Genomic DNA, 14,751 nt, shown 5'->3' with positions numbered 1-14,751 from the left:
ATGCATAAATGAAAGTATATGTTAATCATATCTATTTTTTATTTTGCAGTTGTATATTTTGCGAAGGTGCTTTTACTTCGGTTTCTCCTGGCCAATCCAGATAAATGCTTTGGCATTTCCTTTTTTATCTATGACGTACCGTACTAATCCATTCCTGAGTTGTTCTAAATGATGAATTATATACAAATCAGAATAAATAAATTATATTTTAAGTAATTTAGACTTAGTGCGATTTTAGTCATGTAATTAACACTGTTTTTTTTTTCTTTTTGAAGAATTTTTAACGTTAATGTGGTTTAAAATAATTAAAAAATAAAATAACTATTATAACATTTACACAAATCTATTAAGTTTATATAAAAAATGCAAAAAGTTTTGTTATATTAAGTAGAAATCTGAATCTTTGGCAGTTAAAACATAAACCGAAATAAAATCTTTGTTAGAGTTGTTAAAAAAAAAAATGAAAGTAAACGCTGTAAGAAAAGTATACATAAACTATGGGTACACTGTATATCATTTACTATAATAGTAATTATATATGTTTCAAACCTGTCATACTCTGAAAATTGTTTCTTTAAACAATTAAATTAAATGATTAAATTTGATTATTTAATTAAACCGTTGACCACAGTGCATATGTTTTTATTTGAATCTTCTGCTGTTACTTTTGTTACAGATTTTAATGAAATTTCTGTTTCCCGCCGAATATTATATTGCAGAAGCCTGGAAACTTACCCAGTACCGACTAAAACAAATGAATTTAGTGGTTGCATAGAAAGAAAATAACTATTTTCAGGAAAATAAAGAAAAAATCGCATTTATTTCAATTATGTACTGTTATTTTATGAATAAATAGAATTAAGTTTCTTAATTAAAGCATTTATATTTGTAATGAGTAAGGGTGCAACACAGATCAACGTTGATGTTTTCGTCTCTCGTGAGAATTATTAATTTTTATATAGTTTAAATGATAAAAATTTCGTATTGTTACGGTAGAGTGCAAAAAAGTTGTCGAGAAATCGTGTAAACCTACTATGTTAAATACTTTTTTGATTGTGTTGATATGATTTTTTTTTTACTTGAGTTTTACCTATGACACTCGTCATTCGTCTTGCGTTTCTGTTATTTTAAATCTGCATTCAGTTCTCTGGGATATATCAGTATGCAAAATATTATCTTTTTTTTTCCAACTTCGTATGAGGTAATTTTCAGATCGTTATCTTTCAAAGTCTATTTTGTTACGTAATTCTTAAAACATCGTAACGTAATTTAAAACTGCTTTAAATTCACAGCTCGGCTGGTACTTGTCATTCATTGCGCACAGAATCATTCCCTCTCTTTCCTTATGCAAACAGTATACGAGTTAACATTTTGTGTTCTTTTATTGTTGTAAGCCTATACTGCGGTACGCCCTTCTTTACGTCTTGTTGACGTGAAACATTTACGGAATGTTTAATACACGATATGTGCTTTGGCTTAGCGTGCTACTCATTCTCGTAATGCTTTTTTCTTTTACTTAAAATAATGTAGTAAATATTTAACGTAAATCGGATACTTTGAAGAAATTGTATGGCGTGTGTAATTTTATTATTATTTTTAATAAATTTTTCTAAGTTTTTCGTCAGAATTTGTATAGTATGTATTACGTATAATACTTCGTTGATTATTATTCTTAGGAGTAACGTTAACGAAAATTAAAAGTTATTGAGCTCTTGTTAACAACAGACAGCAAACTTATTTCAGTTATTAAAATGTTGGAGTGCTATCGATATGTGTACTTAACGAAATTTAGAAATAAAAATAATCGGATATTTTTTGGATTACTGATACATAAGTGAAATGATATCACGATATACATTTTTTTAAATAAATAAAACGTTGTGATGGTTTTATTCGCGATTTATTTTTTACGATTTTTTTATAACATTTATTTGAAATGTTGTAAAATTGCAACGGTAACATATCAGGACTCGTAGAAAGAAGAAACTTAATAATTTTTTACTTGTATGTAATACAGCTATTGGGTTCTGTGTTTTTGTCGGGAATGATGTACTTAGGTGGAGAAGAATTAGATTTTATATTTAAGAGAAGAGTTAGTTAGGCGATAGAGACGTGTTTCTGAAACAAGATTGAACTTGGAGATTTAAAGGCGGCCAAGAAATCTGTGGAAGGATCAGGTTGTGTATTACTAATAGGAGAGTAAACCGAATACGTACGCTATAGAAAGAGATGGTGATTGTGGTGGTGGTGGTGATGATGTCGATAGAAGTAGTGCGCAGTATAATATCACAATGTTATCTTTTTTTTACATTTCCTTATGAAATACACATAATAATACATGTTGTATTTAAATAAAATAGAAGACATTCAGGCCATTTCAAGTAGCAAGTCACCTTGCCCTATCCTAAACAAATTTATGCATTCTGTACAACCGGTGGTTACTGATGGAATAATGTTAGCCAACCGTTTTCTGTCGTACCATCTGATGTATAGAATTATTTTAATCACAGTAAGTTCGGATTGTTTCCACGCTCGTTAGAGTTTAGACTTGTCTTTGTAATTCGTGTTTATCTTTATTATTGTTATTACTATTGAAGAGTTAAAATATATGTATAAACTGCTGTTTAAGTACTAAGGTTAACTAAATCTTCCCGATATCGTAATGAGTTTGTAACAAAAAAAGATAACGTTGGAAAAACATAATAAAAATAGTCAATTTATTTTCTTTCGTTTTTATGGCTGAAAACGAAAAAAGCGGAAATGGATAGTCTGTTTAACTTTACTATTTGTTGGGTGGATTTCATTACCTAATAAGCCTACTTAAAAATTATTTATTTTTTTAGTTTATTTTTTAATTACAGTTTTCATTAACTTTATTTTGTATACTGTTTGACACGAAAAAGTTAAGGTTTTAAACTCGTAATGGTGGATAATGTTGTTAACTGTAACTGCCTGTTACGGAACTGCTTGCTTCAAATTAATTTTTAATTTACGCATTAATTCGTAAAATTGTCGAGTTTTTCCTTTTCGTTCTACATTATATACAAAAATAATTTATCTCATTTGGGGTTAATTTATCTCATTAGGATTTAAGAGTGTAAAATGATAGATAACGTACAACAGGATATTTGTCAACCGCGTTCTCCTATGAATATATAATAACAGAAGTATGTATTTCAAATTACGAATAAATTACGAAAATAGTTTATGAAACTTATTCGGATTCTATTTAGAAACAAGGATTTAATTAAATTTTTATACCATAAAACTCGGCAAAGAGGTGCATTGCAGAAATGAACGACTAAGTTGTTAACCTGGTGTTCTGATAATGGGCTGGATTCCCATTTCTGTAAAACGACCGATAACTTTCTTGTTTGTAAATATTAGTTGACACTATTTTTAAACAAAATTGTGTATTTATATTTTTCCCTTACTTATGATCATCGGATATTAATAGTTTACACCAAATATAGTTTTCTGGGAAGGAAATCTGCCTTTAGATTCGCAGACCTTGACGCGCGGGTGCGTGTGTGTGTGTTTAGTTAACTGTATTATCATGAGATGTATTATTATGTAGTATCAAGATCGGTGACATTCCCTGGCCCCCAAGAACACAAGATTTGTCAGTTTGTGATTTTTTTCTTGTATACCTAAGAGTCCGGTTTATAAGAGTCGGCCAAAACAGTGGGTGAATTGAAGCAAACGCAATTAAATACTAAATTCGTGGCATACCATCTGATGTTACAGCGAGCAGTGAGAAATCTCATGGGCAGACTGGTAGAGTGCATTCCTAGAGGAGGACCCATCTACCTTACAATTTTCATAACTAATATTAGGTATTTTGATAATTTGTTAGTTTATATTTTTATATGTATTGTACTTTTTAATTGTAACGGATAAGTTTCTGTCAGTAAACTTTTTGTTTCATTTCTCAAAAGTCCCCGTTTTTGAGTCGCCTGTATCGTTAGAATGGACACTAATAGTCTTAGAAAACAAATTCGAATTCTTCATAAATAGAGAAGCAAATGGTTCAGACATATCCATGATTGCTTCGATGAATTAAATATTATAATGAAATAATGAAAATAGAACCTTTTCAGATAAATACTGTAAGATGATAACAAAGATTTCAAGAAAATCTGTAATCCAAACTAGTGGTGAAAGTTTCAGAAGATAGAAAGAAAGGAAGAGTATTGGATAAAACGAAAAGTAGCCAAAACACAGTAAGAATAACGTTGAACCAACGTTCCCCAAAGGTGATGATCAGGAAAAAGATTGCGCAATTAAACTTTCAAAATTTGGTGATAATAAAAAAAATTAACTTTTTATATATCATTGCACTGTAATTCAGATTTCATTTCCTGACTATTTTAATTTTGGTACCTGTTTTTCATGTGATGAATGAAAAAAAAAAAAAATTCACCCTTTTGTTTGGAAAAGCGGTGAGGGTCTTAAGATAATTTCCGCAAATCAATTGGATTCGCTTAAGCCGGTTACTCTTTAAAAAAAAAAAAAGTCTTTCGGAATTTTCGAATCTAATGCCGTACCCGGTTTGTGATTTTGAATGCCGGTTATATTTGGCCATTGTGTGCTCATAGAATGTATATCGTAATTGAAAACAGTCTGTTCCTTTTTTTCCTCTCTTGTATACAAAATATACCATTTCATTTACAGTCGTTATTGTTCCTCCCCCTTTTTTTAGAACGTTATAATAGAACTGTAGGTCGTTCTTTTTTTTACTCCTGTTTATCTGCGACCTCTATTAAAAAATGCTGTCTATACTTTTTATGTTGCGTTTTTAAATTGAAAATAATCAATATCCCATTTTCTACTTATTATTTAAATGTAATTTATATTACATGTAAATGTAAATATATATATATATGATAAAAAATTATATATATAATATAGTAATATTTATATATATATATATCCATTTAAATTAAAATGAAAAAATGCTTTTAAATATTTACGAGTGTGTTAATTTCTTTATTTTATAAGAATCGTGACTAAATTAAAAATTCTCAAACTGTTTTTATACATCATTTATCTAGGTCTGTCATTCAGTCAGAATACGAGGTGGTTGAAAAACTGATAATTGATTAAAATTTATGAAAGTTACGTGTTAGTTGCGTATCCAGCAAGTTAATTTTTAATTCGTTCTGCAGTAGATTTGTTTTATCTTATCAATGAAGTTGAGTCATTTCATAATTTAAGTAATTTAATTTGAGTCATTTAAGTAATTGTTCTTGAGTTTTCAGTGTGATATCTATTCTCTTACTATGACATGATTATTAATTTATTGATTATGTACGCACTTGATGAAATTTTATCTGCGTTTTTTAAACGGAAAATATCACGCTTATCTCACGAAAGAAACTTCGAAATATCAGGTCTAGGAAAATTAATTCTTTTATCAGTACGGTAGTGGAAGTCGACCGCAAGTAGATCCTGGTGGTAGTTGCCTATCTAATTCAAATCTTTCCTGTTCAAACTCATCCAATTCCTAGTCTTACGACCAAGAAAACATTGCTACAGTCATCTTTAAAAGGTCGGTATAGATATAAGGATTATGGAGATATCTTCTCCATAACAAACACTTGAGTAGAGGGCGCAAGACCCGTCTCTTTCCCGGTAAAAAGATTCTTCGATATTTTTCCTTTTTTTTACGGTTTATCAAAAATTTTTTGTGAAGTTTTTATTATCTTCAGCAGAATTTGGCTATAAATATTTTAATAATTTCCATCAGGGCTCCTTCACCAAAAAAATTGAGGAAAATGTTTGCTTTTTAAAATTATGTCTGCACAGAAATAAAAGTGTTAGCGAGATAATAACCAATTATCTCCTTTAGCGGTATGGAAACTCTGTATTTGTTCACTGAAAATATACGTTAATGCCGTTTTAGTAGTTTTATAGAATAAGTGTTTTAGGGAAGTCGTTTAATAAATCTGATGAACAGTGATAGCGTCTCAGTTGTTTTCTTTTATTCTGAAGTAACTTAGGTATTAATATAGTGTAACACTATATTAATACCATTTTTATACTTAATTTACTTCATCATAATTCTGGTTTCGTCTTTTCAGTAGGACGGAGTGGATTTTAAGCGCGGGTGTTGAGGAGGTTGGAGATGTTTTATCGACAGATTGAGAAAGGAAGTAATGAGGAATGTTAATTAGAATAGGAGAGCTAACTGGCCAGAACATTACATAAGAGGAGAAGGGCCGATTTAAACACGACTGGAAGAATTGTTTTTAAGCTGACAAAAAATAAGAAGAAAAGATGTTGGAAAATTAAGAACTACAGGCGATCTAAAGGAAAGGAAGTACTGAAAAGGTTTAGAAATTAAAAGAATGAAATGGAATGGATTTGCTTCCGGGTAGATAACCTTATGACGATATATTTCATCGTGATTAGTTTAGTAGACGACTGCATAATCGTTTCAATCTTAAAATATACCTTTCAGTTCAACTTTGCGATTGCAGGTAATATTTGCCTTTACCAACTCTCTGTTTTCTATTTTACACATATTACTTACCTAGTGATTATAGCTAGAATAGCTGTATTTAGGGGGAAAGTATAGGGAATATGTCAGAATTGGGTATCGGGTTTTGTGCAAATCTTATGTTTTTGGATCCAACTAATTCATTTAGACCAAAAAAAGACATGTGTGTAGGTATTTGTTGTACTGCTTTTGGCCATTATGTCTCAGGATTGACATAACCGATTTTATTCAAATTTGGCTCAAATATTTCTATGTGTGGGGCATTAACATATTAATTTTTTTTAAATTGATTAAGATGTTGGGAATATTGATTTTCTTACGCATTTTAGAGAAAACTATTAAAGGAAATATGTTACAATCCATTTATATATGATCCAAAAAATATTTTCGGAAAATCAACCCTCACCTCTTCAAAATTAAATGTATGTTTTTTATTCTTTGCTCTACCTCCCTTCGGTTTAAATATTTTTTCAAGAATTTTCTACAATTTTTTAAAATTATAGATGCCTGACCTAAAATGCAGAAACGTTTTTTGGAAATTTTCTTTTTTTTATTGTAGTCTCTATTGAAGGAGGGAGGTGTTAGATTTAAAGAAAATTTTACTTCGGAAAATTTGTTAAGCTACTAACAATTCATAATATTCATAATATTTATGAATATTTTTAGTAGGCTTTTTCTTAAAATTTATTCCTGAAATAAATACCTAAACCTCTATGTTTTTTGTCTATTTTAATTTTTATTATTAAAAAATACATTTTATTTTTGATTACTTAAACGGCTACTAACTAAAATTAAGTAGCTCTAGTACTTGTATCATATTCCGGACCCAAAATGAAATGAGCGATTTTTTCTTCTTCATTACTTTCATAAAAGATATACTTTATAATATTTTTAGGGTTCTCGCCTAAATAATTTTTTTTTTTTTTGTTAGGAATCACTTCTTTATAAATATTTTTTTTTTTAAATTTTCCCCAAAGAATAAGAAAGCTCAAAATTAAAAAAAGGTTTTATTCCAGATTTGGGAGTTTTGATGCTTAAATCTTATTTTTGTAATCATCACTTGACCGGCGTACCCGAGAAAGTCTTGGCAATACTATACTAAATTTTTTATATCAGTATATTGTTTAATTTGCCACTTGCTTATTTTTTGTAGCAAAACCTACTAATATCTTGATCAAAACGACTCCTTACGGAATCGATATACGCGTGTACAAAGTTCTGGATACCGTAAATAAAGAGTATGGCTGGTGTTTTGGCTGTTAAGCTACTGCGAGTGGGACGGTTCAGGACCATCCAGAAATCAGAGATGTTACTCGTCGAGTTGCTTTGAAACGGTTGATTAGTTTAGCGTGTACGAAATTGACAGAAAAAATAATGTAAAACAGATTACTGAGAGAGAGAGAGCGAGAGAGAAAGTGAGAACTCGTTCAAAAATCCGTTTAGTGGATTCGTACTTTGGTAGGTTGAAACAACAATTGGTTTATCTGTTACGCTTTTAAGTGAATTGGCTACAGAGAAACTAACTGAACACAGCTCCGACTCCATTTTTATGAACTTCTTCACTTTATTTCATTTCTGAAATTGAAAACTTTTCACATTTTTATCTTGAGGTAGAATTTTGTATTGTAATTTTTATGGAAAAATTACTTGCCTTTACATATCGATTCATGTATACTGTTTTTAATTTTTTTTTTATTTATCCTCTGAAATTTCAAGAAATTGATTTTTCATGACTTTTATAAAAAAAGTTTCGTTACCGGGCGTCCCATTACAACTCCTGCGTTATTAACTTATAGCTTAGTTCGTGCGTTGCGTTGAACGATGGTACTTGAATGAATTTGCCTCATTTTGATTAAGTTTAAATACATGTTGTATATCGAACATTTAATAACTTTTCGTCGAATGAAAATTATGACTGTATTACATAATTTTCGTTTCTCTAGTGATAATAATCGCTCAGATTGTTCGCCTTTCATTCCTGAATTTATTTTTAAAGTCAAAAGATCTTTTCTTTAGACGATTGAGAGAATTTTAAAATCTATCACGATCAGTTCTACAACTCTTACATTGGCTTTTAGTGCGCTTTTGCTCCTCATTTATTCATTTATTTCAAAGTTGTTTTATTTTTTAAAAACATCTCCAAAAACCTGCAGTACTGCCTTGTGACACCGAATACATCTTGAAAAGTCAAAATATATAAATTTCAAAGCCTGAGCGGGAATATTTCTTTTTAGACGTGATTGGTTTTTTTTTTTTTTGTTTGTATTTAGAATGTGTATACTCTTTTTTGTTTTGTTGTTAGTGTTATTTAATTATTATTCAGGAATTATTAATGACGTCATTTTAGATTGTATAAATGAACTGGTTTATCTTGTTGAACTAGTCTTAAGTATTTCCGAGCGTTAGATGACCGGTCTAAAAAAATTTTTTTTTATATATGAAAATCAGTTTAAATTGCTTTATCTCTCATTTTTTTCTCGTTTTGTAGTAATTCAAAACTTATTAATGGTGAATAATGTGGTAAGTACTATATTTATTTGTGGGGTAGTTTTTTGCGTTATCTGTCTGTCAAAATCATTTACCAAAATGAAAAATTAAAATGTATCTTCTTGCACGCAATGATGTGCAGCAATATGCTGATTGTTATGTTCAATCTTTATAAATAAGGGAGTTTTCCATAATATAAGGTTCTTTAAATTAGGCTTATTTCTGATTCCATTAGATTTAAATTCTACTTACAGTTGTACGCTATATCCGATAAAAAAAAAAATTATTAACGGGAGGTGGATTTTTACATTAAAAAATAATAATCTATATTTATAAATATTATTTTAATACATGTTTTTGGTTATCATTTAATTCAGGTCAAATATGTTCCTTTCAACGCCATTCGGTCGTGAATAATCATGAAACATCACGGCTTAGGCCTTGCTCTTGTTCTGATTTCAACTTATAAAATTCTGTAGAAAAACAGAGTACGTAAAGCCCAAGGTAAAAATCATTCACCATAATCGTCTTGAAATATAAAAACATTACATTAAAAACGTTACATTAAAATCCTATTATGCATAAATGATTTCTTGTTCTTAACATTTATTCACCATTCTTATTCAAAACTTAGAAAATATTTCGTTTGTGAGGCCGGCCAACATTTCGTCTTCCCGGAGGTACATAATTCAACATCTGCAGATGAATGCGATCAGCCGTATAGACAGTAAACGTTTATACCATTTTTACTTGTAATCGTGAATAATAAATATACTCATCGTTCGGAATTTCAACGGTTGTCGAATAACGGGTTGATACTCCGTAATCTCGGTGGAGCTAAACTTGCTTTGTTTAATTAAAGACGCTGACGACTTGAGCTTTTGTTTCTTGCCATCACATAAAGCCTATAAGAATCATATTCTTGCTTGGATTCTACTAATCCCTTATTTTATCCTGTCGATTCCCTTTTCCTTCGGTGGTTATTACTCGATAACTGTAGTAAAGACGTTACGTCTAGGGAACGATTACTGATCACAGTTGACAATTGCAGATTTAATTTAATTACAAGAATTTTATTATTAAATTTTTCCCATTGATCTTTTGTTTGGAAAAATCTGGTATTATAATAGTAGTTACATCTATTATACATCTTTATTATTGTAAAATGTATTAAACTATTTTTTAATGATAGTTATCTACCGTAATATATTTCTATTCCATCTACAATTTTTATACTCATTTATTTAAAATTTTATATAAAATAACAGAGCGTAGGCTATTTAAAAGTAGGGATTTGTTAGAATAATCTGTAATGTGAATAACTTGAGAGAGTCGATAATATTTTACGGAGTAGCTAACTGTAACTGTCCTCTGAGATTAACATATGCGGAGTAGGTTACATCGTACACGGATTTTCGTCATGCTTGAAAGCACGGCCTATTGACGATAACATTTACAATGGAAAAAAGGTTAAATAATAAAATACTGTACGATTTGCGGTTAAGCATATTTAACAAGACAGTAATTTGGTATCTGGGTTGCTTGAGGGCATCCGTAACAGTATGTCGTAATATTTACTTGTAATCGGATTTTAAGAATTATTATTTAAAAAATTTTTATTTTGAGGACTTATTTTTAGTTTTCATTTTATATAACCATAAAGAAGCGGTGTCTTATTTAATAAAGCGGTGGAAAGAAAATGAAATCCATTCCGACTGGCCTACTTAATTTGTTGTATATACTTTCAGAATTTAATCAATAAGAGCTCAGCACAGCTGTGCACTACCAATAACGGCGGTTTGTATCCCGCTGGTTTGAATTTTATAAACGCGGCAGCTCTTCGAAATACTACTTTCGGTAAAAATTATTTGTTGATTTATGTTTCATCAAAAACATGTTTAAGTTTAACGATAAAAAAATTACTAATTTTTTATTTTTTATTTTGGTTTTCATAAATAAAAAAACTATAAATAAGGTAATTAATCTCATTTAAAAAAAACTATAAATGAGGGTAATTTCTTTCGACAATACATCATTTTACGGGTAAAATAAATCTGTCTATTAACAATAAGCTATAAAAGAAATCGTGTACTATTTCGGTGAGTTGACGAAGTCAGACGAAAATATTTGACTAATCAAGTTAAATATTTTCTCCTGATGGTGTTATGCAAGAGCTCAAGTGTGTGTTTTTTGCATTTTCAGATTTTTTTTACCAACAGATTGCGGCTATCTTTGTCAGAACAAAACAAATTTTTTTTAATTTCGTTTCTTTTGAGCTTATCCTCTTAGTAAAATAAGGTATTTATTTTTACATTTTCTATAAGTTTTTTTCGTAATTCATGAAACCGTTTTAATTTATCTTTACCGTAAAAATATTAAAGGGATTTTTATTCTTTTTTTTAAATTTTTAACCAATATCTTTCATGTCAAATACAAATGATTAGGTATACCACCATACATTCAGTACTTTGCTTCTAGGGAAACCCTTGTCCGCGTGTACTCAAAAATACTGTTTATTTAAACGTTTGAAAATTTCTGCTCCTTAAGATAGTAATAGTATCCCCTAAATGCAAAAAAATCACCCCTCGACAATCATTTTAGGGTGAGATTGATCACTTTTTTAAAGTAATGTAAATACAAATGTAATGAAATTTAAATGTAATAAATTAAATTAAATGTAATAAATTTAAATGTAATGAAATTGTGGAAATAAAATCTTTATGAGAATGACTGAAAAATGATTAGTTGTGGAAGAATTACCAGAAATTCTTTCAGTTCGCTCAACCAAAATTAGTAGTTTGCAAGAAAATTAAGTAGAAATCTTTATATCGAATTTGTGAGGTTTATTTAGCTAGCGGGTGATTACTTATTTCCTTATCTAGAGTTTTTTTATAAAAAAACTCATTCGATTTGTAAATGGACTTTTTTAAGCATGTGAACCAAAATTTAAATGTATGTATCAATTTTAATTATTGTAATATTTTTTTTCACCTTTTCAGAATTTTTCCGAACCTTGTAATTTTATTACTGTACTGAATTTCTGGAGATATGAAGGTGTTTCAATAACACAGGTCAACAAGAAAAAAAAAATTGGGACCGACATAAAAGTATGTGAATTAGAATGTATTTTTTATGCTGAATATTAAAATTAAATCAGTTTTTCTTCATCACCCTCAAATTTTTAGTTATTACCCTTTAAAATATTCAGAAACTACTTAAATAATAGAATACATAAATAATAATAATTACAATTGAAATTCCTACCTTTATTTTGCAGGCATTTACGTTTTTCTTAATTTCTTTTTTCTTATTTTCTTTTTGTGTTCAGTGAAGTCTTCATTTTTAATCATCCAGCAGTAGTCACTCATCATAGATTCATCCCATCTGCCTTGATAAAAATGTTCCATCTGCAATATATCTTGGTGGAATCTTTCTCCTTGTTCGTCGCTGATGTCACCCAAGTTTAAAGGGAAAATGTCCAAATGAGAATGTAAAAAATGAATTTTCAATGAGATTCTGCAGCCTAAATTTTTATAGTTCACTAAGAGTTCATTTATAAGCTGACCATGGTTTTCAGCGTTTTGTTTCCAATAAAACCAATAACGATATTTTTGAATGACTTCCTAGTTCTTTAGGATTCAGTTTGCTGTCAAATATATTTTCACGAATTAATTTTCTTATTTATAGCCCGACTGAGGTTTTCTTATTTAAAAAACCTCAGTCAGATAATTAAAGCCGTCTCCATCTTTATCTAATGCTTTTACAGAATTCTTCATCAATCCTAGTCTTACGTATAGAGGTGGTAAAATAATACGATGTGCCTCGACAAGGGTGAATATTGTCATTCTCCTTTCTTGGGGTAAACTGATTTTTTTTTGGCCAGTCTTTAACTACGCAGTGTTTATCTGTAGCCCGACTATCACACAAATACAAGAATCATGAGTATTACGAAATACATGAGGGGTGAAAGGGCTTTTTTCGGTCTCTAGACAGAAATAAGCCCTATCACTTTCAGACCAACAATAATTCGCCGTGAGTTTTTATCGTACTTAATAGCTTTTTAAATTTTTGACATACGTTCATATGTTTCTTTCATTCCTACAGCATGTGCTACCGGTATAGAAGAAAACTTATTCGAGTTATGCAACAGCACTGGCATTAAGCTTCTTTCTGATGAGTCTATTAATAAACGCCAATTTGGAAAAGCATATCAATGTCCAGTTCAGACATTAGTCCCCTAACATCATGGGAGAAACAAATTAAACAATCTCTTCTGAAGTATTTCAGTAAATTTTCTTTTCGATTTCTATATACAGAAATTTTAGTATCCTTGTTTAATAAATTCCATTCTTTAAGACGTGAACCTCGGAGTTCTGCATGTTGTTTCGACAAATACAAATCACGAATTAGGTTGCTCAGTTTTGTTTGTGGGATGAGGTGAGGTTCAGTATTTGATTCTTCTGGAATGTAATTAATATCCATTGAAGTTGAGGAGTCATCGGTTGAATCCTCTGGGGAATTAGAAATTTCTTTCCAAGAAATTGGAGCAATTGGAATCGGTAAATCAACACCATGAAGTACTGGTCTCGTAGGTGAACGAACATTTGGGTATGCAATACTGCTTTTATTGTTTGAATTGAAACCAGTAACATTTGCTAAGGAAAAATGGCAGTTATCATAATGATTAACCACATGGTTAGTTTAAGGTAGCACTTGATGCATGCCTCATGTGGAGTCCAGGATTTACCTTAGTCTCTCAAGGAACGGTCAAAATAATGCAAGTAAGCAGTTTTCAGCAGATTCGATATACTGGTTTTCGTTGACTTTTCGTGGTGAATTCTCGGCAAACGTAACAAAAAATATTTGAAGAATTTTTACAAGACCGAATTTTATTCATTGTAAAATTCAACATTTTTAATGAATGAAAGTGAACTGAAATATTACAGAAATAGGCTTACTTAATTATAAAAATAGGTAAGTTTAAAACTTAATAACTTAAAATATTTCATAAAATTGTTTCACCATGAAGTGCAATAAAACAGCGTGAAACACACACCGTAACAAATTTTAATGTTCGATCAAATAATACCAAACGTTGTTCCTGTCATAAAAATCTTTAACCAAACTTATGGCATCACTTCTGAAACAATCTTTATAATATATGTATGCTAAAACCACTACGACAACTAAAGAACACAGCAAGTTATATCAAGAACTGAACTCTTATTGAAGGAATTTCATCACGTTGAATTACTCATTACTTATTGAATTACGCATTGAAATGTCTATACATGTCTGGCTTGCCATGAAATAACACCATTCTACTGTTACGTATCAAATATAGGTGTAAAGCATGCATCACAATATAAATCAGATGTGAATAAGCAAACTTACACACGTACTAATGTTTTTGTATTGTTTATTCCACGATGATGGGACAAATAAATTTAAGGGGTTGTAACCTAAGAACATTACGTGATGGGATGTTTCGGAATACGTATTCAGATTCAGCATATAAAATACTATATAGAACACCTACTTTCTTTTCACTTGCAAATTTTATATTGACCACTGTAATTAAAGAGACCAGTGGGAACAGTAGAAAAACTAAGTAATAAAAACTGAAATTGTCGGACGTTCCAAATTGGCACCGTTAACACTTAAATATCAGCTTTTTGAAAAGAATTTCCATTATTATAATCTCCTTTGTTTATATCAAAATGTCTTGTTTTTCCTGTTTAGCCTCCGGGAATTACCGTTCA

The 14,751-nt window shown here is 29.9% G+C and overlaps 1 protein-coding gene across 3 annotated transcripts in view; it reads left to right on the top strand.

Annotated features, from left to right (window-relative positions):
* The window catches only part of GckIII (Germinal centre kinase III), a 477,720-nt gene that overhangs the window by 81,173 nt on the left and 381,796 nt on the right, over window positions 1-14,751 (top strand). For 2 of the 3 annotated variants that reach the window (XM_075356817.1, XM_075356816.1), the window contains exon 2: window positions 11,989-12,096. The exons of the other annotated variant lie outside the window; for it this stretch is intronic. In XM_075356817.1, the coding sequence (XP_075212932.1) occupies window positions 11,989-12,096 (108 nt within the window). The remainder of the gene's footprint in view (window positions 1-11,988; window positions 12,097-14,751) is intronic. 3 annotated transcript variants of the gene reach the window in all.

Source organism: Lycorma delicatula, chromosome 2 (assembly GCF_047948215.1).
Source record: "Lycorma delicatula isolate Av1 chromosome 2, ASM4794821v1, whole genome shotgun sequence".
NCBI lineage: Eukaryota > Metazoa > Arthropoda > Insecta > Hemiptera > Fulgoridae > Lycorma > Lycorma delicatula.
This window is presented reverse-complemented; position numbering and strand designations above follow the sequence as displayed.